Below are 24,854 nucleotides of genomic sequence, written 5' to 3'. Positions count from 1 at the left end.
TCCGCTACTACTACTACTACTACTTCTAATAATAATAATTATAACAAAGGTTCCCAAAAATGTATATTAAAATACTATATGAATTACATTTGAATATGCATTGTCAAAACAGAACACACTCCATGAAAACACAAAAGTACAACAGTAAAAAGAGCTGTAAAGCTAAAAGGCACGACATTTAAGGTTGGCAAAGCCAGCTGACGGTGAAAACTCACATAAAGACGATGTTTTAATTACAAATGCAAGTAATATTGGTACTAGTGTTCCAACCATCTCGAATAAGTCACCTCACATAAGTTGATTCAGGAAATACGTCACTGTGTTCAGGTATGGATGTACTGCTACAGCTACACACTTAACATTTCGCATATTTCATAAAAAGTAGGACAGGGTCGGAAAAACATGAATGCGAACTAACTAAATACGAGAAACGTAAACCGCCAAAACATATCACTGACTGTGGGGGGTAATATTTAATTTCTCATATTGTCAACATTCTGCTTAATGAAGACCTTTTTCAAGTAGGAATATAGATAGATAAAAACAACAACAACTACAAAATGCTAAGAGAATTTGAAACGAACGACCTAACAGAAACCGCAGTTTCAACAGAATTTTTAAACGGCAGAGTCCAGACCAAGAATACCGGGACTCGGACAGGAAAGAAGAACACAAACAAAACAAAAGAAAATTAAATTAAATAGAAGTGTTGCCTTAGAGTAAACTATAGATGTATAAGTCCTAATGTAGTGATTATCTGATTCTGACATAATCCAGTGAATGCAAAGTCTTACGGTGACTCAGGCAGCATCGAAAGCATAAGCACTATAACATAAGTGGGTATGAAAGAGTCGAGTAATTGAATAGACATTGGACTCCACAAGAGAGAAAGAATGCTTTTAAGAAACACATACCGTCTTTCTACTTTTGTTAATATTTTACCTTTCCAGGGTCCCCTTGAAATATCTTCATAACTATGGCAAGCGAATGGTAAGCAAGTAAAACACTGCCAGGAAACATTGCACAAAAACATGGCGTGTGATCATCAATACTCTATAAACAAAGACATTTGGATATAGAAAACAACTGGAAACTATCAGTCACTTTATAAGAAAACATTCCTTTAAAAAGTAACCATGTGAGACCTTTTACAAAAGCTTTGTAGGCCTACCTATATGCAGAGGAAAACTGAGACGCTGTCCTTGGTGCTGAGAAATGTATAATGCTGGGAAGCTTTGCATCAGAGTAATTAAGTAAAGAACGAGAATAGATATACAAATATCCTCTAACTGACCTCTAGAGGAGAGTCTGGTTCATCCAGGATGCTCTTTTCACTCTGTATCCGCTGCATCGTTCCTGTAGCACTGGGGTCCATTATCAGCACGTTCTGACTACCAGCTCTGCCGAACTTACAGTCACTCTTTCTGGAGTCAGTCGTCCTGCACACCTCGTAATTGTACACATGTGGCAGAGTCCCTGTCCCCAAAGTGTCCGAGTAACGTGGTGGATAATATGGAATGACAGGCAGGTTGGAGTGATACAGGATGCGAGACTGTCTCCACCTGTAGATTTTGACTGATATGATAACCACTAAACACGTGATGAAGAGGAAGGAAACTACAGCCAGAGCCAAGACTAAGTAGAAAGTCAGGTTGTCATTGTACTCCTTGTCGTGGGTCAACTCAGTGAACTCCGACAGCACTTCAGGGAAGCTGTCCGCCACCGCCACGTTAACAATGACTGTAGCTGAACGAGAGGGCTGCCCGTTGTCCTCCACTATAACAGTCAGTCTTTGCTTGACAGCATCTTTATCAGTGACTTGGCGGATAGTTCTGATTTCTCCATTCTGTAAGCCCACTTCAAACAGCGCCCTGTCTGTGGCTTTCTGCAGTTTATAGGAGAGCCAGGCATTCTGTCCAGAGTCCACATCAACAGCCACCACTTTAGTCACCAGATAGCCCACATCTGCTGAACGAGGCACCATTTCAGCCACCAGAGAGCCACCAGTCTGAACTGGGTACAGAACCTGAGGGGGGTTGTCATTCTGGTCCTGAACTATCAGTTTCACAGTCACATTGTTACTGAGAGGAGGAGAGCCTCCATCTTGCGCCTTCACAACAAAAACCAGCTGTTTGATTTGCTCATAATCAAAGGAGCGCACAGCGTGCACGACTCCGCTTTCTGCATTTACTGAAACATATTCAGAAACTGGAGCTCCACCAATATTAGTGTTCTCCAGTATATAAGATATCCGGGCGTTTTGGTTTTCATCTGGATCTTTAGCCATGAGAGTGAGAACAGAAATGCCTGGAGAGTTATTCTCTATGATAAACGATTTGTAAACACTTTGAGAAAATACCGGAGCATTATCGTTTACGTCAGAGACCTTTAAATGAAAGGTTCTTTTTGTTGAAAGAGGAGGTATTCCTGCATCTGTCGCAACAACTGTGATGTTATATTCTGAAACGCTTTCACGATCTAATACAGTATCTGATACTAACGTATAGTAATTTCTTAAATTAGATTTAATTTTGAAAGGCGCGTTTTGTTCTATTCTACAGTTTACTTGTCCATTATCACCCGAGTCCAGATCTTTTACATTTATGATGCCAATAGTGGTACCAGGAGGAGAGTCCTCGGACACGGGACTAGTGAATGACATAACACTTATGATAGGAGCGTTATCATTAACATCAGTTACTTCAATTATCACTTTGCTTGAATCTGTTAAACCTCCCTGATCTTTTGCCTCGATTCGAAGTTCGTATTTTTTGTTTTTTTCATAATCAGTAGAGCCTGTTATTGAAATGACACCAGTTTTTTCGTCAATCATAAACACATCACTGAGACCACTGTTGAGATCTGAAAAAATATAAGTTGCGATAGCGTTTGATCCGAAATCTGCGTCACTGGCATTAACAGTGATAACGTAAGTATCTCTGGGAGAATTTTCCATGACTGTGGCTTTATATACAGATTGATTGAATACTGGAGCATTATCATTTGCATCGAGAACAGTTATATCGATATTTACTGTACCAGATCTCTGCGGAGTCCCACCATCTACAGCTATTAGCTTTAGAGACAGACTAGGATTTGTCTCCCTGTCCAGCGGCTTCTGAAGCACCATCTCTGCGTATTTCTTCCCGTCTGCATTCGAGTTTTGTTTAAGAACAAAATTGTCATTGTCGGTCAGAAAATATTCTCTAAGTCCGTTAACACCCACGTCTGGATCTTCTGCCATCGTCAAAGGGAAACGAGCGCCGGTACTGGCTGATTCGCTGATTTCAAAATTGATACTGTTTCGTTTGAAGGTTGGCGAATGGTCGTTTATATCCGTTATTTCAACTGTGATTTGATGTAGCTCCATAGGATTTTCTAAAATCACTTCAAAGCTGAAACTGCACGGGGTTGTGTCTCCACACAGCTGCTCTCGGTCTATTCTCTCTTTGACGACTAAAATCCCTTTGTCTGTCTGCAGCTCGGTGTACTGGATGCTGTCGCCGGTCACGATACGGGGCCGACCCGAACGGAGCCTTTTGAGATCCAAACCAAGGTCCTGTGCTACATTACCGATGAGCGAGCCTTTCTTCATCTCCTCTGGGATAGAGTATCGAATATGTCCAGTGACCACATGGATCATACAAAACATGAAGAACAGAATCTGCCAATTGCCTTTGCAGGAAAAGCGCCATTTTACACACAGGGCGTAGGTTTTATATCCACAATCCATATTAAAAGAAATCGATCTTGGTACGATTCTTATTCGGGAAAAAAGAACTGAATATGCAAAGACAGCCTAAAAGTTTTTTTTTTTCATTCAGTCAATGTAAAATGAAAGACATCTATTCTATTCCACTGCCACCTATATAATGAACGTTAACACCCTTTCTTTTGGAAGCAGGGAGAAAAGGGAGAGGATCCTGACATAATAGGTTACAAAATATGTGAGTTAACCAACAGCGTCCCTTACAGTCCATAGTCAGTAAACACCGAGTAATACAAAGCAAATTCTTCTGCAAATAATAATACTTAAAAAAATGTATAATAAGGTGAACTTAAAATGATGATTCTTATATTATTCTTAAATGCAAAAATAATAAATGAGTAGAACTGCTACTGGTGCAATTATGTTGTTATTATATTTAATAAGTCAGAATATATAGATGAAAGTATAATACATTCAAAACCTTGAAAAAGATGAGATTTTGAGTACGCTTTAATAAAGAAAGGTTAAAAAAAGTCTGCGCAGTCAAACAGAGATATAAATGCCACAAAAATGTAGAACATCAAAGTAATACAAAGGTGCAATAAAGATGTTGCTCATGGTGGTTTAAAAGAAATATAAAAATCAGTTAGAAATCAGAGAATATTATGGGGGGAACAAAGGCAGAAAGCTACACTAAGTTGCTTTTGATAAACTTTCACCAACATTTAACCTCCTAGGACCTGGCGTCTATATATGTGAACATCACATTTTTGGGTTGTCTAGACCACAATACTAAATGTTCCTCTACAAGGGTCAGATATCTTTATCCATACTTTGTTACAGACATACATCTTCCTGCAACTGTTAACAGCACTTCCAGTGAGCTATATTGCTCATAGGGGCACAATTGTTGTTTCTCAGTTTGTTTTTGTACTCAGGAAAAATACTGCTGTGTTCAGACACCAAATAAAGAGTTTTGCAGCATTACTCGATTATGACTTTATAGTGTTCTATCGAAATTTAAAACGAATGTCCTCGTAAGTGGATATCATTTTTCTCAGAAACTACATGACGTAAAAAGATGATTCTTTGATCCCAATCAGCTCAAATAGCAAAGAGAAATTAAACATGCATGCCATGAATGAGTTCGGGTCTTAGAAGGTTAAAGGTGAGTGCTGAGTTCAGGAAAATGGAACAGAAAAGATTAGATTATCACTCACCAAAGTAGACATTTGGGAACGGTTGCCTGACAGTTGCTTGTCCACTTGCGGTACATCGTCTACAGCTCCATCCACACTCACTAAACTTTGACTCATCGGTTGCATATATTTCATGTCACTCTTTCTGGAGTCAGTCGTCCTGCACACCTCGTAATTATATACATGTGGTAGAGTCCCTGTCCCCAAAGTGTCTGAGTAACGTGGTGGATAATATGGAATGACAGGCAGGTTGGAGTGATACAGGATGCGAGACTGTCTCCACCTGTAGATTTTGACTGATATAATAACCACTAAACACGTGATGAAGAGGAAGGAAACTACAGCCAGAGCCAAGACTAAGTAAAAAGTCAGGTTGTCATTGTACTCCTTGTCGTGGGTCAACTCAGTGAACTCCGACAGCACTTCAGGGAAGCTGTCCGCCACCGCCACGTTAACGATGACTGTAGCAGAACGAGAGGGCTGCCCGTTGTCCTCCACTATAACAGTCAGTCTTTGTTTGACAGCATCTTTATCAGTGACTTGGCGGATAGTTCTGATTTCTCCATTCTGTAAGCCCACTTCAAACAGCGCCCTGTCTGTGGCTTTCTGCAGTTTGTAGGAGAGCCAGGCATTCTGTCCAGAGTCCACATCAACAGCCACCACTTTAGTCACCAGATAGCCCACATCTGCTGAACGAGGCACCATTTCAGCCACCAGAGAGCCACCAGTCTGGACTGGGTACAGAACCTGAGGGGGGTTGTCGTTCTGGTCCCGGATCATTATTTTCACAGTCACGTTGCTGCTGAGTGGAGGAGAGCCTCCATCCTGTGCTTTTATTACTAACTCAAACTGTTTGATTTGCTCATAATCAAAGGTGCGAACCGCGTTAAGAACTCCAGCTTCACTGTTTAGAGACACATAAGTAGAAACTGGACTCCCACTGATCTGTTTTTCCTCTAAAAGATATGAGATTCTAGCATTTTGATTCCAATCACAGTCCCGCGCACTCACAGTGAATATGGAAATTCCAGGAGAGTTATTCTCTGTGATATAAGCAGTATAGCTGTTTTTATCAAATAATGGTGCATTGTCATTGATGTCAGAGATTTTTAGATGCAATTTTGTTGAACTAGACAGAGGGGGAGACCCAAAATCGGTGGCTTTAATTGTTATGTTATATTCTGAGACGGATTCTCTGTCAAAGTGTTGATCTGAGACCAAATTGTAATAATTTGTCAGAGATGTTTCAATTTTAAAGGGAAGTTTACCATCAATCGAACATTTAATTTGCCCATTTCTCTCAGAATCTGTGTCTTTTATATTCAAAATTGCAATAGTTGTCCCGGGAGTTGCATCCTCTGACAGGGGACTAGAAAATGACATTACATTTATAATAGGAGCATTATCATTAACATCAATAACATCAAATATAACTTTACTTGTCCCAGTTAGTCCACCGTGATCTTTTGCCTCTACCCTCAACTCGTATTTTCGGTATTTTTCATAATCTATCTGACCAGACACGTAGATTGTTCCCGTCTTTTCATCAATCGTAAATATTTCTGCTACACTTCCTTTCATTTTGGACAAACTGTATGTAATGTGTCCATTTAATCCACTGTCTGCGTCTGTGGCATTTACTGTAATGATACTAGTCCCTGTTTTTGTGTTTTCCAACACAGATGCTTTGTACACTGATTGATTAAAAACTGGAATATTGTCGTTGGCGTCTAACACAGTCACATCTATATTTACTGTACCAGATCTCTGCGGTGTTCCTCCATCAACTGCGATTAATTTCAAAGAGAAATGCGGGTGTCGCTCTCTGTCTAAAGGTTTCTGGAGCACCATTTCAACATATTTACCACCATCTGGATTTGAATGTTGTTTCAATATAAAATTGTCGTTTGGGGACAGAATATAATTTAGCAGAGCGTTTTGGCCTACATCTAGATCCTCCGCGCTCTGCAGAGGAAAACGTACTTCAACTGCAGCTGATTCGCTTATTTCAAAACTGATGGGTTTATCTTTGTTTGGGAAGACAGGCGCGTGATCATTTATGTCCAAAACCTCGACAGTTATTCTGTGTAGTTCCATCGGGTTTTCCAAAATCATTTCAAAGCTGAAACTACACGGCGTTACGTCCCCACAAAGCTGCTCTCGGTCTATTCTCTCATTCACGACCAGAATCCCTTTGTCTGACTGCAGCTCGGTGTAGTGAACATTTTCTCCGGTCACGATACGGGCCCGCCCTGAGCTGAGCCTTTTCAGATCCAAGCCAAGATCCTGCGCCACATTACCGATAACAGAGCCTTTCTTCATCTCCTCAGGTATAGAATACCGAATCTGACCACCTACCATGTTAACCGCAAGAAGCAGCAACAGAAGCGATCCTATGCGACGTCGTACTCCACAAAATGATTCCCACCCTGGTGATATGTAATGTAGACGTCTTACAGGCGCCATTACTCATACAAAAAAGATACAAAGAAAGAAAAAATCGTCTCTTTAGGCAGTAACAAAAAGACCCTAGTATACCAGTAGCTGGTTGGCTCATAAAATTGTTCTCCACCGTTAAACGGAAATCTGTGAGACTTCGTTCACATGAACCCTCGGCAAAACACAGAAAGCCGTCCTCGCCGTGTGATTTCTGAGAGGATGGACTGAATGACAACAAAACAGGGATATTATTTCAGCGGCCAACAGCGTCCCTTAGAGTCTAAAAGGTAGAAATCACACGAGACTTGAATCTTTGTAACAACGATCTAAGCCGTGGGGATCAATATGAAATTACTTTCATTAATAAAATAATTTTTCACTGAAGAGTGTATACAACTAATAGTGAGTGGAAAAGTTAAATTGAGAACGATCTACCACAAACAAGAGAAGTTTTAATTACATTATCTACCAGCTGAACAACAGTGCCGAGAACCAGGGGAACAAAATCACTAGAATAGAACTGCTACTCTCAGAAAAGAAATATAGATACACCAGTCGAAAGATCATGATAACCAGAAACTAAAATAATTCCCTGGCTTCAAATTCTTAGAAAGAGTAAAAACGATATCAGCATAATTAAACAGGTTAAGCAAGTAGAGATGAGTAACAGAAAACATTTTTTTTTGTTTCTTCGCAGGCTTCAGGAAAAATAACGTTGCTCTTCAGAAATACGTGGCTGACTTATTTCTGCTTCTTTTTAGTATTTTACTTTGACAATGTCATTTTTATCGTCTTATGGGGATGCAATAAGCAAGCACAAAACATTGCACAAACACTGGGAGTATGATCATTAATCTTTTCTCCAGCACAGCTTCAGTATATGAAATACTGGAAACTATTAGGGACTTTTAGGGAGAACTTTCTTTTAAAAATTAACTATGTAAGACCTTTTAAAAAAGCTTTTTAGGCCTATCTATATGCAGGTATATAGTTAGGCCTAAAAACTGAGACGCTGTCCTTGGTGCTGAGAAATGTGTAATGCTGCCAAGCTTTTCATCAGAGCAATCAAACAAAGAAGGAGTATAAATACAGAAATATTCTTTGACTGACCTCTAGAGGAGAGTCTGGTTCATCCAGGATGCTCTTTTCACTCTGTATCCGCTGCATCGTTCCTGTAGAACTGGGGTCCATTATCAGCACGTTCTGACTACCAGCTCTGCCGAACTTACAGTCACTCTTTCTGGAGTCAGTCGTCCTGCACACCTCGTAATTGTACACATGTGGAAGAGTCCCTGTCCCCAAAGTGTCTGAGTAACGTGGTGGATAATATGGAATGACAGGCAGGTTGGAGTGATACAGGATGCGAGACTGTCTCCACCTGTAGATTTTGACTGATATAATAACCACTAAACACGTGATGAAGAGGAAGGAAACTACAGCCAGAGCCAAGACTAAGTAAAAAGTCAGGTTGTCATTGTACTCCTTGTCGTGGGTCAACTCAGTGAACTCCGACAGCACTTCAGGGAAGCTGTCCGCCACCGCCACGTTAACGATGACTGTAGCAGAACGAGAGGGCTGCCCGTTGTCCTCCACTATAACAGTCAGTCTTTGTTTGACAGCATCTTTATCAGTGACTTGGCGGATAGTTCTGATTTCTCCATTCTGTAAGCCCACTTCAAACAGCGCCCTGTCTGTGGCTTTCTGCAGTTTATAGGAGAGCCAGGCATTCTGTCCAGAGTCCACATCAACAGCCACCACTTTAGTCACCAGATAGCCCACATCTGCTGAACGAGGAACCATTTCAGCCACCAGAGAGCCACCAGTCTGGACTGGGTACAGAACCTGAGGGGGGTTGTCGTTCTGGTCCCGGATCATTATTTTCACAGTCACGTTGCTGCTGAGTGGAGGAGAGCCTCCATCCTGCGCTTTAATTACTAACTCAAACTGTTTGATTTGCTCATAATCAAAGGTGCGAACCGCGTTAAGAAATCCAGTTTCAGAGTTTAAAGACACATAAGTAGAAACTGGATTCCCACCGACCTGTGTGTCCTCTAAAACATATGAGATTCTAGCGTTTTGATTCCAATCAGAGTCCCGTGCACTCACAGTAAATATGGAAAATCCAGGAGAGTTATTCTCTGTGATATAAGCAGTATAGCTGTTTTTATCAAATAATGGTGCGTTGTCGTTGACGTCAGAGATTTTTAGATGCAATTTTGTTGAACTAGACAGAGGGGGAGACCCAAAATCGGTGGCTGTAATTGTTATGTTATATTCTGAGACGGATTCTCTGTCAAAGTGTTGATCTGAGACCAAATTGTAATAATTTGTCAGAGATGTTTCAATTTTAAAGGGAAGTTTACCATCAATCGAACATTTAATTTGCCCATTTCTCTCAGAATCTGCGTCTTTTATATTCAAAATTGCAATTGTTGTCCCTGGAATTGCATCCTCTGACAGGGGACTAGAAAATGACATTACATGTATAATAGGTTCATTATCATTAACATCAGTAACATCAAATATAACTTTACTTGTCCCAGTTAGTCCACCGTGATCTTTTGCCTCTACCCTCAACTCGTATTTTCGGTATTTTTCATAATCTATCTGACCAGACACGTAGATTGTTCCCGTCTTTTCATCAATCGTAAATATTTCTGCTACACTTCCTTTCATTTTGGACAAACTGTATGTAATGTGTCCATTTAATCCACTGTCTGCGTCTGTGGCATTTACTGTAATGATACTAGTCCCTGTTTTCGTGTTTTCCAACACAGATGCTTTGTACACTGATTGATTAAAAACTGGATCGTTGTCGTTGGCGTCTAACACAGTCACATCTATACTTACTGTACCAGATCTCTGCGGTGTTCCTCCATCAACTGCGATTAATTTCAAAGAGAAATGCGGGTGTCGCTCTCTGTCTAAAGGTTTCTGGAGCACCATTTCAACATATTTACCACCATCTGGATTTGAATGTTGTTTCAATATAAAATTGTCGTTTGGGGACAGAATATAATTTTGCAGAGCGTTTTGGCCTACATCTAGATCCTCCGCGCTCTGCAGAGGAAAACGTACTCCAACTGCAGCTGATTCGCTTATTTCAAAACTGATGGGTTTATCTTTGTTTGGGAAGACAGGTGCGTGATCATTTATGTCCAAAACCTCGACAGTTATTCTGTGTAGTTCCATCGGGTTTTCCAAAATCATCTCAAAGCTGAAACTACACGGCGTTACGTCCCCACAAAGCTGCTCTCGGTCTATTCTCTCATTCACGACCAGAATCCCTTTGTCTTTCTGCAGCTCGGTGTAGTGAACATTTTCTCCGGTCACGATACGGGCCTGCCCTGAGCTGAGCCTTTTCAGATCCAAGCCAAGATCCTGCGCCACATTACCAATAACAGAGCCTTTCTTCATCTCCTCAGGTATAGAATACCGAATCTGACCACCTACCATGTTAACCGCAAGAAGCAGCAACAGAAGCGATCCTATGCGACGTCGTACTCCACAAAATGATTCCCACCCTGGTGATATGTAATGTAGACGTCTTACAGGCGCCATTACTCATACAAAAAAGATACAAAGAAAGAAAAAATCGTCTCTTTAGGCAGTAACAAAAAGACCCTAGTATACCAGTAGCTGGTTGGCTTATAAAATTGTTCTCAAGCGTTAAGCGGAAATCTGTGAGACTTCGTTCACATGAACCCTCGGCAAAAAACAGAAAGCCGTCCTCACCGTGTGATTTCTGAGAGGATGGACTGAATGACAACATAACAGAGAAAATATTTCAGCGGCCAACAGCGTCCCTTAGAGTCTAAAAGGTAGAAATCACACGAGACTTGAATCTTTGTAACAACGATCTAAGCCGTGGGGATCAATATGAAATTACTTTCATTAATAAAATAATTTTTCACTGAAGAGTGTATACAACTAATAGTGAGTGGAAAAGTTAAATTGAGAACGATCTACCACAAACAAGAGAAGTTTTAATTACATTATCTACCAGCTGAACAACAGTGCTGAGAACCAGGGGAACAAAATCACTAGAATAGAACTGCTACTCTCAGAAAAGAAATATAGATACACCAGTCGAAAGATCATGATAACCAGAAACTAAAATAATTCCCTGGCTTCAAATTCTTAGAAAGAGTAAAAACGATATCAGCATAATTAAACAGGTTAAGCAAGTAGAGATGAGTAACAGAAAACATTTTTTTTTGTTTCTTCGCAGGCTTCAGGAAAAATAACGTTGCTCTTCAGAAATACGTGGCTGACTTATTTCTGCTTCTTTTTAGTATTTTACTTTGACAATGTCATTTTTATCGTCTTATGGGGATGCAATAAGCAAGCACAAAACATTGCACAAACACTGGGAGTATGATCATTAATCTTTTCTCCAGCACAGCTTCAGTATATGAAATACTGGAAACTATTAGGGACTTTTAGGGAGAACTTTCTTTTAAAAATTAACTAAGAAATTAACTATGTAAGACCTTTTACAGAAACTTTGTAGGCCTACCTATATGCAGAGGAAAACTGAGACGCTGTCCTTGGTGCTGAGAAATGTGTAATGCTGCCAAGCTTTTCATCAGAGTAATCAAACAAAGAAGGAGAATAAATACAGAAATATTCTTTGACTGACCTCTAGAGGAGAGTCTGGTTCATCCAGGATGCTCTTTTCACTCTGTATCCGCTGCATCGTTCCTGTAGAACTGGGGTCCATTATCAGCACGTTCTGACTACCAGCTCTGCCGAACTTACAGTCACTCTTTCTGGAGTCAGTCGTCCTGCACACCTCGTAATTGTACACATGGGGGAGAGTTCCTGTCCCCAAAGTGTCTGAGTAACGTGGTGGATAATATGGAATGACAGGCAGGTTGGAGTGATACAGGATGCGAGACTGTCTCCACCTGTAGATTTTGACTGATATAATAACCACTAAACACGTGATGAAGAGGAAGGAAACTACAGCCAGAGCCAAGACTAAGTAAAAAGTCAGGTTGTCATTGTACTCCTTGTCGTGGGTCAACTCAGTGAACTCCGACAGCACTTCAGGGAAGCTGTCCGCCACCGCCACGTTAACGATGACTGTAGCTGAACGAGAGGGCTGCCCGTTGTCCTCCACTATAACAGTCAGTCTTTGTTTGACAGCATCTTTATCAGTGACTTGGCGGATAGTTCTGATTTCTCCATTCTGTAAACCCACTTCAAACAGCGCCCTGTCTGTGGCTTTCTGCAGTTTATAGGAGAGCCAGGCATTCTGTCCAGAGTCCACATCAACAGCCACCACTTTAGTCACCAGATAGCCCACATCTGCTGAACGAGGAACCATTTCAGCCACCAGAGAGCCACCAGTCTGGACTGGGTACAGAACCTGAGGGGGGTTGTCGTTCTGGTCTTGGATCATTATTTTCACAGTCACGTTGCTGCTGAGTGGAGGAGAGCCTCCATCCTGTGCTTTAATTACTAACGCAAGGTGTTTGATTTGCTCATAATCAAAGGTGCGAACCGCGTTAAGAACACCAGTTTCAGAATTTAAAGACACATAAGTAGAAACTGGACTCCCACCGACCTGTGTGTCCTCTAAAACATATGAGATTCTAGCATTTTGATTCCAATCACAGTCCCGCGCACTCACAGTAAATATGTAAAAACCAGGAGAGTTATTCTCTGTGATATAAGCAGTATAGCTGTTTTTATCAAATAATGGTGCGTTGTCATTGACGTCAGAGATTTTTAGATGCAATTTTGTTGAACTAGACAGAGGGGGAGACCCAAAATCGGTGGCTTTAATTGTTATGTTATATTCTGAGACGGATTCTCTGTCAAAGTGTTGATCTGAGACCAAATTGTAATAATTTGTCAGAGATGTTTCAATTTTAAAGGGAAGTTTACCATCAATCGAACATTTAATTTGCCCATTTCTCTCAGAATCTGCGTCTTTTATATTTAAAACGGCTATGGTTGTACCAGGTCGGGAATCCTCGGACAGGGGACTAGAAAATGACATTACATTTATAATAGGAGCATTATCATTAACATCAATAACATCAAATATAACTTTACTTGTCCCAGTTAGTCCACCGTGATCCTTTGCCTCTACCCTCAACTCGTATTTTTTGTCTTTCTCGTAGTCAATCTGACCAGACACGTAAATTATTCCGGTGTTTTCATTAATTCTAAAAATGTCCGCTGCACTTTCTTTCATTTCGGATAAACTGTATGTAATGTGTCCATATGATCCACTGTCTGCGTCTGTGGCATTTACTGTAATGATACTAGTCCCTGTTTTCGTGTTTTCCAACACAGCTGCTTTGTACACTGATTGATTAAAAACTGGAATATTGTCGTTGGCGTCTAACACAGTCACATCTATATTTACTGTACCAGATCTCTGCGGTGTTCCTCCATCAACTGCGATTAATTTCAAAGAGAAATGCGGGTGTCGCTCTCTGTCTAAAGGTTTCTGGAGCACCATTTCAACATATTTTCTTCCATCTGGATTTGAATGTTGTTTCAATATAAAATTGTCGTTTGGGGACAGAATATAATTTTGCAGTGCGTTTTGGCCTACATCTAGATCCTGCGCGCTCTGCAGAGGAAAACGTACTCCAACTGCAGCTGATTCGCTTATTTCAAAACTGATGGGTTTATCTTTGTTTGGGAAGACAGGTGCGTGATCATTTATATCCAAAACCTCGACAGTTATTCTGTGTAGTTCAATCGGATTTTCTAAAATCATCTCAAAGCTGAAACTACACGGCGTTACGTCCCCACAAAGCTGCTCTCGGTCTATTCTCTCATTCACGACCAGAATCCCTTTGTCTGTCTGCAGCTCGGTGTAGTGAACGTTTTCTCCGGTCACGATACGGGCCCGCCCTGAGCGGAGCCTTTTCAGATCCAAGCCAAGATCCTGCGCCACATTACCAATAACAGAGCCTTTCTTCATCTCCTCAGGTATAGAATACCGAATCTGACCACCTACCATGTTAACCGCAAGAAGCAGCAACAGAAGAAATCCTATGTGACGTCGTACTCCACAAAGTGATCGCCATTCGGATACGCAACTCAGGCATGTTAAAGTCGCCATCACTCAGACAGAATATATATATGTAGAGAACGAACGATTTTTCCGTTCAGGTAGTTTAAATAATGTCCTAGTCTATCATCCCTGAAGCTACATTTACAATTGTCAACAACCTTTATAAAGTTGTGAGTCCTCGTTCAAACGAAATCTTGACAAAAGACAATGAGCTGCCCTTAATGTATGATCACTGAGGGGATGGACTGGATGACAACGAAAGACCGAAAATATTTAACTGGCCAACAGCGTCCCTTAGAGTATAAAACGTGGAAGTCATATGATTCCTGAATTTCAGAAGCAACACCGCAAACCCAACATCAACACATTTTATCTTGCGTGGAAATCAATATGAAATGATATCAAAACACCATGTTCAATAAAATATTTTCACTTCAGCATGTATGTCGCAACGAATTTTGTGAGGAGATATAGTTAAAATGGACCCACTAGAATAATGAGAGATTATCATTCAAGTAATTTCTAAACCCGGTAAACAGAAGAAACCGTTGCAACAAAAAATAAAAAAAATAAAAATAAAAAAAAGGAAAAAAGAGAAAGAAAATGGAAGTATTACTTTTTAAGGAATATATGTATAAATCTATATATCAGTTGCTAAAATAATTCATGTGTCCTCAGGATCTTATAATGACTAATTTAGAATCACTAGAAAATATTTTGGCACTCAACTGTCTTGTCATGAAATGTTTTCATGGGAAAGACATAACATAAGAATGCTATTAAGATATGTGTGAATGATTGCTCTGCTTAACATTAAAATGTTTTTTACTAAACTTTCAGGGTAGTCTCGTTCTTTAGAATGTTGTGGAAACCAAATAATATCATTAAACAAAATGTCAGAAGACACTGCAAAGACATGTTTAGAACATTAAAACCCATTTATTTATACTAAAAGAAAAATATTGGCCTCTACCCCTGATTATTCTGGAGGATGTGTGGAGAATGTGTCAATTGTGGTAACCTAGAATTACCTGACTGCTAATGTAAACTAAGACTCTGTTCTTGTTGCTGGAAATTTTGCAACATTAAGAAGCTATTTCATTGAAGCAATTACATAAAGGATAAGGAACAGATGTGTCTATATGAAATGACAAACCTCTAGAGGAGAGTCTGGTTCATCCAGGATGCTCTTTTCACTCTGTATCCGCTGCATCGTTCCTGTAGAACTGGGGTCCATTATCAGCACGTTCTGACTACCAGCTCTGCCGAACTTACAGTCACTCTTTCTGGAGTCAGTCGTCCTGCACACCTCGTAATTGTACACATGTGGCAGAGTCCCTGTGCCCAAAGTGTCTGAGTAACGTGGTGGATAATATGGAATGACAGGCAGGTTGGAGTGATACAGGATGCGAGACTGTCTCCACCTGTAGATTTTGACTGATATAATAACCACTAAACACGTGATGAAGAGGAAGGAAACTACAGCCAGAGCCAGGACCAAGTAAAAAGTCAGGTTGTCATTGTACTCCTTGTCATGTGTCAACTCAGTGAACTCCGATAGCACTTCAGGGAAGCTATCTGCCACCGCCACGTTAACAATGACTGTAGCTGAACGAGAGGGCTGCCCGTTGTCCTCCACTATAACAGTCAGTCTTTGTTTGACAGCATCTTTATCAGTGACTTGGCGGATAGTTCTGATTTCTCCATTCTGTAAGCCCACTTCAAACAGCGCCCTGTCTGTGGCTTTCTGCAGTTTATAGGAGAGCCAGGCATTCTGTCCAGAGTCCACATCAACAGCCACCACTTTAGTCACCAGATAGCCCACATCTGCTGAACGAGGCACCATTTCAGCCACCAGAGAGCCACCAGTTTGGACTGGGTACAGAACCTGTGGGGGGTTGTCATTCTGGTCTTGGATCATTATTTTCACAGTCACATTGCTGCTGAGTGGAGGAGAGCCTCCATCCTGCGCTTTTACAATGAATAACAGTTGTTTGATTTGCTCATAGTCAAACGAACGCACTGCATGCACCACTCCACTTTCTGCATTAACAGAAACGTATTCAGATACTGGAGACCCATTAATCTCACAATCTTCCAAAATGTAGGAAACGCGGGCGTTTTGGTTTTCATCGGGGTCTTTAGCATTAACAGTCATGATAGAAAGACCAGGAGAGTTATTTTCCACAATCCAAGCCCTATAAAAATTTCGAGGAAATTTTGGGGAATTGTCATTAACATCTGACACCTTTAGATTAAAAGTTTTTCTGGTTGACAGCGGAGGGGAGCCCGCGTCTGAGGCAATAACGGTGATGTTAAATTCTGACAAACTTTCACGATCTAAGGTAGCATCAGTTATCAGTGTATAATAACTTCTCACATTGGATTTAATTTTAAAAGGAACACTGCCTTCGATCGTGCACCTTACCTGTCCGTTTTCACCCGAATCAAGATCTTTCACATTAATAATGCCAAGAGTGGTACCCGGAGCTGAGTCTTCTGACACAGGACTAGTGAATGACATCACGTTAATGACCGGTGCATTATCGTTTATATCCAAGACCTCAATTTCAACTTTACTAGAATCTGTCAGTCCCCCTTGATCTTTCGCTTCAACTCTGAACTCAATCTTTTTGTCCATTTCAAAGTCGATTTCCTTTGCCACATATATTCGACCAGTAGCTTCATCTATATCGAATAAATCAGCTATCCCTGCCTTTGATTTTGAAAAGTAATATGCCACTTTTCCATTTGAACCGGTATCAATGTCGCTCGCATTCACTGTAACAACATGCGTGCCTTTTGGGGCATTTTCAATCACCGCGGCCTTATATAAGGATTGATTAAACACCGGAGCATTGTCATTCGCATCTAATACGTTTACCTCTATATTTACTGTCCCAGATTTCTGTGGATTTCCACCATCAATGGCCAACAGTTTTAAAGATAGGCGTGGCTGTACCTCTCTGTCTAAAGGCTTCTGAAGCATCATTTCAGCATATTTACTTCCATCCGGATTAACATATTGTTTCAACACAAAATTGTCTGTCGGAGTTAAAATGTAGTTCTGCAGACTGTTTTGCCCAACATCAGCGTCCTCCGCACTCTCCAGCACAAAACGGGAACCGAGCGCAGCAGATTCGCTTATTTCAAATTCCAAGTGACTGTTCTGAAAAGTGGGAGCGTTATCATTTACATCCAATACCTCTATCGTCACAGGGTGCAGCTCCATCGGTTTTTCCAATAAAATCTCAAAGGTAAAGCTACATGGAGTCAAATCCCCACAAAGCTGCTCTCGGTCTATTCTCTCATTCACAACTAAAGTCCCTTTGTCTGTTTTCAGCTCTGTGTACTGAATGCTTTCTCCCGTAACGATACGGGCCCGTCCAGAACGAAGCCTTTTTAGATCCAAGCCAAGATCTTGTGCCACATTTCCAACAAGGGACCCTGTTTTCAGCTCCTCTGGGATCGAATATCGGATCTGTGCCTCCGCTCGATAAAGAAAAAGGACGTGAAAAACAAACAGGCTGGCTGTAAGTCGCATTCGCCATCTTACAACTCGGTCTCGATGTTCTACTCCAAATGCCATTTTTGAAAACAGGTCTTAAAAACCAAAACCGAGCAATGGATCGAGGGCTTTAACTTAGAGAGGAAGACTCACACACCCTAGGTCGATATATGACGTTAAATAAAAAAGCAGGTGTGTATTCTATTTGATCCAGCTCCTATGAAAAGCAGATCATCTGCCGTTACAAAACGCAGTGATGGGGGTGGAAACAGCCCTGTCTCGAAATGCATGGCAGAATAGATTTACCAGGCAACAGCGTCACTTAGAGGGTATAATATGAAACTAGAAAAGCCAATGACCACGTTCATCACTCTGCACACTATCTCTGTAGAAATAACGTAATGATTTCACTTTGAAGGCACGTACGTCTGTTAAGTGAATTCAAGAATGCAGAAAATACTGACTTTCACTGTTAGAAAAAGATTAATTCAACTGGAAAAAAGCAAAAAGTGTGTGACACAAAGCAAAAAGACCACTGGCACTTTCTTCTCTTTTTCCTCTTTCTTTTTCTTTTTAAAACATTTTTTGATAACAGCGGATTTCAAAGTTACTGTCACATGTCCCCTTATGACATAAAAAATACACATTGCTAGTGACCTGTAAATTTTAAAGAAGAACGAATGATAATAACGCAAAACTTGCTTGCTATTAAATGAATCTGAAGTTATGGGTTGTCGTTTTTTATTATTTATTTATTTGTTATTATTTATATAATTAACTGCATTATAAATAAAACATACAAGTGGATCCTAAATGAATGGCCTCTTCAAAGTCTTAGAAATCTCAACGATAATAATGACGACTGCATCTCAGAGCAAAGCACTTCAGCACCAAGGACAGTGACAGGACAGTGGAGCCGTTTCCATTTCAGAATGTAACTACTACAGTATTTAGACGTAATTATATTAACCCTGCATAAAAACAAACATTGTCATTTGATGAAAATATATATATATATTAGTGTTCACACAAGCCAATATAATCAACCGGAGACGTGATGCTTGCACTGTATCCTACAAAGTTTCCAGCGTCATCCATACTAACCAAGGTCTGAGTTATTGCACTTATTTGATGTCACTGGATGGGGGGGGGGGGGGGGGGGGGGGGGCTATTCGCTGATTATGTATAACGCAAAGATAAAGTTTTTGTCAGTGTGTTTACTTTGTCTTGAGTGGAGTCGGTGAAATTGTATAACCATCTTCAAATGAGGAGCTATTGTTACACTTTGTTTTACAGACAGATACTGTTTACAGTCGGAATGATAGAAGAAATTCTCTTCATGACTGTTAAAGCAAAAGTGTAGTTTAAAACTATTTATTAGCAATGCTAGATTACTGACACACAAGCGCCCAAATGTAAAACATAAACAAACCTCTATCGGAGAGTCTGGTTCATCCAGGATGCTCTTTTCACTCTGTATCCGCTGCATCGTTCCTGTAGAACTGGGGTCCATTATCAGCACGTTCTGACTACCAGCTCTGCCGAACTTACAGTCACTCTTTCTGGAGTCAGTCGTCCTGCACACCTCGTAATTGTACACATGTGGAAGAGTCCCTGTCCCCAAAGTGTCTGAGTAACGTGGTGGATAATATGGAATGACAGGCAGGTTGGAGTGATACAGGATGCGAGACTGTCTCCACCTGTAGATTTTGACTGATATAATAACCACTAAACACGTGATGAAGAGGAAGGAAACTACAGCCAGAGCCAAGACTAAGTAAAAAGTCAGGTTGTCATTGTACTCCTTGTCGTGTGTCAACTCAGTGAACTCCGACAGCACTTCAGGGAAGCTGTCCGCCACCGCCACGTTAACAATGACTGTAGCTGAACGAGAGGGCTGCCCGTTGTCCTCCACTATAACAGTCAGTCTTTGTTTGACAGCATCTTTATCAGTGACTTGGCGGATAGTTCTGATTTCTCCATTCTGTAAGCCCACTTCAAACAGCGCCCTGTCTGTGGCTTTCTGCAGTTTATAGCAGAGCCAGGCATTCTGTCCAGAGTCCACATCAACAGCCACCACTTTAGTCACCAGATAGCCCACATCTGCTGAACGAGGCACCATTTCAGCCACCAGAGAGCCACCAGTCTGGACTGGGTACAGAACCTGAGGAGGGTTGTCATTCTGGTCCTGTACATGTACAATAACTGATGTGTTACTACTTTGTGGGGGTGACCCACCATCTTGTGCTTTAACTCGTATTTGATACTCTTTGACTTGTTCATAGTCCAGTGAACGCAGAGACTGAATGACTCCACTTTCTGTATTAATGGAGAAATATGCGGATACCGGATTTCCATTCAGCTCGTCTTCAAAAAGAAAATATGATATACGTGCATTCTGGCCCTGGTCCAAATCAGTAGCACTAATCTGCAACAGAGGGACACCTGGAGAATTGTTTTCCGTTACCTGAGCGCTGTAAAGACTTTGACTAAAAACTGGAGCGTTGTCATTAATATCGCTAACTTCTAAATAGACGGATTTTTTGTTCGATAATACTGGGAAGCCCTCATCAGTGGCAGTGAGAGTAATGTTGTACGTGGGAAGCTTCTCTCGGTCGAGAGTTTGCGCAGTGATTAATGTATAATAGTTTCTGAGGGAAGATTTAATTTTGAAAGGCAGATGTTCATCTATAGTTAAATGCACCTGTCCGTTTTTCCCAGAATCTTTATCTTGGACACTAATTAACGCCACAACTGTGCCAGGAGGAGAATCTTCTGAAATCTTCCCCGAATAGGAAGCCATTGTGATTACTGGACTGTTATCATTTTCATCTACTATTTCGATCACTAACTTGCTGGCTCCTGTGACACCCCATGGATCTTTTGCTTGGAGGTTTATCTCGTAATTTGAAGAAGCCTCATAATCGATATCCCCGACTAGTTTAATCTTACCCGTGTTGGAATTTATTTCAAAAGGACAAGCGGAACCATCTTCTAGGTGTGTGAATGAATATGTAACGTTACCATTGTAACCTTGGTCAGCGTCTACTGCACTGACTGTGGCAATAATTGTGCCTCGTAAAGCATTTTCCAATACAGAGGCTTTGTATATGGACTGTGTAAAAACGGGCGAGTTGTCATTTGCATCCAGCACAGATATGTGTATTTTTACCGTTCCGGACATCTGCGGCTCGCCACCATCGACAGCCGTTAATATGAGCGCATGTTTGCTTTGCTTCTCGCGGTCCAAACCACTCTGAAGCACCATTTCGGCATATTTACTCCCATCTGCTCGAGTATGTTGTTTGAGAACAAAATGTTCGTTTGCTTTTAAAGAATAACTCTGCAGTGAGTTTGTCCCTACGTCAGGATCAGCTGCACTATCAAGCAAAAACACAGTCCCAGTCGGCGTCGATTCGCTAATTTCTAATTTAATTTCTTTTTTTGGGAAAACGGGAGCATGATCATTTATATCTTGTATTTCGATAGTAATGGAAAACAATTCGAGTGGCTCTTCAAGAACAATTTCCAGACTAAAGCTGCACGGAGATTTCTTAGCGCATAATTGTTCTCTGTCAATTCTTTCATTGACAACGATATGGCCTTTGTTCTGGTTCAGCACGACATATTGATTATCATCTTCTATTACCAGTCGAGCTCGACCAGATACCAACCGTCTGACATCCAAGCCCAGGTCTTTTGCAATGTCCCCGACAAAGAGTCCTTTCCTCATCTCTTCTGGTATAGAATAGCGGATTTGTCCATTGACAGCAGCAACCACAAAGAAAAGCAAAATGGAGACGTTCCACTGACGCAGGGTACCGTTGTGCTTCATATTATCCATTTCTTCCCAGTAATATCAGGTCCAAAACAACACAGTCATCGGTACAGAAAGCTCCAGCTATTTATCATAGAGGCTTTGCAGTGTGTACAGTCTTCTTTTAAATTTACCCAAAGCCACGACAGCTTAATAGCCATCGCCTATCTCCTTTAAAGACGGGTGGTGACTTTGTGTCTTTAATACGCATTGCACAAGTCTGCTTAGGCAACAGCACCACCAGCAGTGATGAACTAAAACGGCAGGTGTCTGAGCACTGATGCTCCACTGTTTAGCCTTTCCTGACTACTACATACATTGTTTTTTAGCAACACCCATGCAAAAGAAAGCAAAATCTCGATAAGATCTCGATAAGCATAAATAAAAAGATAAACGAATAAGTTAAATAAATGAAGCATATTTTTTCCATAACGGGTGATTAATATACTGTCTGTTTTATTATTATCTCTGTTTACAAGTCATCTTATGACCACCTAAGTAGGTCCAAAATTTGCCGTGAATGGAGTGGGCTGACAGCAACAACAACGTTTTCTGATACAATATATGCAGCAGACTAAAAAATATAAGAGATTGAGCGAATTCATTTGACAAACATTATGTTGAGACTGAAGTGTGGACAAACACACAGATTCTGTGTAAAACCATACTGAGCTGCATATCTGCAGAGAGAGGCAGGCTGACAGATGGTTACATAGATAAATGAACAAATGTATACAAAGATACAGTAGAGAAGGAGTGGGTAGATAGACGGATAGATAATCTGATCTAATCTAACTGATGAGTCCAATGACCTAGATTTGAGCAGTGGAATCAACATTGAAAGTACTGCTACACTCATCCAGAGGCATGAAAAAATAATGACACATTTCAGAGCAGTATGTTTTTTTTGTTTTTTTTTTTGTTTTGTTTTCTTTTTTGTAGAGCTGAAAGGAATGGATAAATTTGATAGGTTTTGATACTTTCTTGCATGTTTCCCTCCTCACACATATTAGCATCCTGCTGAAGAGCAAAATATTTTGTGCACCATGATTGAGCATTATTTAGGCAAAGACTCCACAGCAGAAGCCAGAAATATTCACATTAATATTCATGTAGCATAAAGCCTAGGGTAGAACTACACAACGCACACAAACTAGAGTAATGTTGCTGCTGTGTTTCAAGACTGCTACCTGCAGTCTCAGTCCTGCACCAATATGACTTTCAATGAAACATTTCTGGGGATATTTGTTGTATAAACACTCATAACATTTCATATCTAGTGTCAATGTAGATCATGGGTTGTGGTGAAATACTATCATGTACTGTGTAAAGGGAACTGTGAATTTCATATTAATTGTGGCTGTATATTGCAATGATAAGGATTTTAGTGTTTGGGGTGAGATTTCAGGGAAAAGGGGAAATCAAAATAATCTTACCTATTAGATTGAAGTGGAAGATTCATCCAGGAAATGCACCAAGAAAAGAAAGAAGAAAAAAGACAGTAGTTAGTATGTATCCTGAAGAACAACAGCAATAAAATAAAATAAAATAGAATTCATGCATATTTATTGGTTTTACACACTGCAAGTGCAATACCGATACAATGGAATACCATAATTTGATCTTTTGAGTTTTTGAAGCAGCATTTTACCCAGACCAAAATATTTTAGATTTAATAATCTAGTGTTTGAGAATTTAATTGCACTGATTGTTCCTCCTCATGTTTAGAACACTGTTGTGCAACTACTGTGCACAAAAAAAAAAAAAAAAAAACTGTGACAATTTATCACATAAAACACTAAGGATTTGGTGCAAAATCTAGATATTTTAGTGACAGTATGTGATAACATTTAAGAAGGTCATGATTTAAGAACCTGGTGAAAAAAACAAAAACAAAAACTAATCAACTAAAACGTTGATGTCCCCTCTGGACAAGATGATTCTGAAAGCCAAAGCAAGACAAAACAAGATTACCCTCAGTTTTTAGAATCACTGAATCTTAGTGAGACTTTCAATATTTAAAGTAAGCACTTATGTAAACTGGAAATTCTTTCCTATCTTACAGCAGCACTGCTGAAACAGAGCTGTTCTTGTGACCTAGATAGAATTAAACCAAAAAATATGCGCTGCATTTAGAAGAGAATAGAATAGCTTTTTATTGTCACTGTTACAAGAACAATGAAAGGCAGTTTGGCATTACTCTGTGTGTGTGAAGTACACAACAGCGTAAGTATTTACACAATAACAGACAAATTTACATTTACACAAGAAAGATATGTACGTTATACATGCACCTGCAAAAATGCGGATACACCCATACAAATATACACACACATACATACATATATGTATATATACATATATGCATGCATACATACAAACACACACATATTTCCACATAAACGCTTACATATATATAAATACACATACATGCCATCTGAGGAGCAGGTGCATTGAGAGGTGCAGTGCGATCAATGATATTGCACATTGAGTGTGTGTGTGTGTGTGTGTGTGGGGGGGGGGGGGGGTTGCTATACTAAATAAGGTTATAATAAAGAGGTAGCATTGAAGTATAAATACAAATATGGTTTATAAATAAGGTGTAAGGTCCATGAGTGTTGGCAGTGCAGTTATCCTCCAATCAGGGTGGAGGTAGGGCATGTTTGACAGCCTGTGGGTAAAAACTTCTGTTTAGTCTGTTTGTCTTCGACCTGATGGACCTGTAGCGTTTACCAGAGGGAAAGGGGGGAAAAGTGAGTGTCCAGGGTGCGAGGGGTCTTTGATGATGATACTGGCTTTCTGCTGAAGTCTGCCAGTATAGATGTCTCTGAGGGAAGTTAGTGAAGTGCCGATTGCCCGCTCTGCTGTCCTCACCACCCGCTGCAGTTTCCTCTTGTCCTCCGCGGTGCAGCAGTTGAACCAGAGTGTGCAGCAGTAGGTCAGAAGGCTCTCAATGGTGGAGCAGTAGAAGTTTACTAGCAGTCTTTGGGGTAATTGGGCCTGATGTAGTTTCCTGAGGAAGTACAGCCTTTGTTGTGCTTTCCCTACCTGGTGGGAGATGTTTGTGGATCAGGTAAGGTCGGCCGAGATGTGGACTCCAAGGAACTTAAAGCTTTCTACCCTTTCTACCTCCTCCCCAT

General features: G+C 40.6%; 3 protein-coding genes and 4 pseudogenes across 23 annotated transcripts in view; all 7 read right to left on the bottom strand.

Moving 5' to 3' along the window:
* LOC113036849 (protocadherin gamma-C5-like) overlaps window positions 1–24,854 on the bottom strand; it is a 271,126-nt gene that overhangs the window by 158,939 nt on the left and 87,333 nt on the right. The gene's annotated exons all lie outside the window — the stretch shown is intronic.
* On the bottom strand, window positions 884–3,838 carry LOC145419388 (protocadherin gamma-A10 pseudogene; annotated as a pseudogene). Its single transcript, XR_013901346.1, has one exon. The product of XR_013901346.1 is annotated as a protocadherin gamma-A10 pseudogene (transcript).
* LOC145420031 (protocadherin gamma-A11 pseudogene) lies at window positions 8,138–10,908 on the bottom strand (annotated as a pseudogene). The gene has a single exon (XR_013901307.1). The product of XR_013901307.1 is annotated as a protocadherin gamma-A11 pseudogene (transcript).
* Window positions 11,945–14,863, bottom strand: LOC113037224 (protocadherin gamma-A7-like). The gene is made up of 2 exons (XM_080288736.1): window positions 14,052–14,863; window positions 11,945–12,758 (listed from the first exon to the last, which is right to left on the bottom strand). Exons 1-2 carry the CDS (start codon window positions 14,435–14,437, stop codon window positions 11,945–11,947), a joined length of 1,200 nt encoding a protein of 399 aa, XP_080144862.1. The 5' UTR covers window positions 14,438–14,863.
* On the bottom strand, window positions 15,006–19,059 carry LOC113009182 (protocadherin gamma-A3 pseudogene; annotated as a pseudogene). The gene has a single exon (XR_013901343.1). The product of XR_013901343.1 is annotated as a protocadherin gamma-A3 pseudogene (transcript).
* Window positions 19,066–22,418, bottom strand: LOC113037214 (protocadherin gamma-A7 pseudogene; annotated as a pseudogene). The gene has a single exon (XR_013901300.1). The product of XR_013901300.1 is annotated as a protocadherin gamma-A7 pseudogene (transcript).
* The window catches only part of LOC113037327 (protocadherin gamma-A12-like), a 98,786-nt gene continuing 97,035 nt past the window's right edge, over window positions 23,104–24,854 (bottom strand). The window contains exon 2 of the mRNA XM_026194295.2: window positions 23,104–23,150. Within this exon, the coding sequence (XP_026050080.2) occupies window positions 23,136–23,150 (15 nt within the window). The 3' untranslated portion in view covers window positions 23,104–23,135. The remainder of the gene's footprint in view (window positions 23,151–24,854) is intronic.

Source organism: Astatotilapia calliptera, chromosome 2, assembly GCF_964374335.1.
Source record: "Astatotilapia calliptera chromosome 2, fAstCal68.1, whole genome shotgun sequence".
Taxonomy (NCBI): domain Eukaryota; kingdom Metazoa; phylum Chordata; class Actinopteri; order Cichliformes; family Cichlidae; genus Astatotilapia; species Astatotilapia calliptera.
Note: the sequence above shows the minus strand (reverse complement) of the source record. Positions and strands in the feature narration are given on the sequence as shown.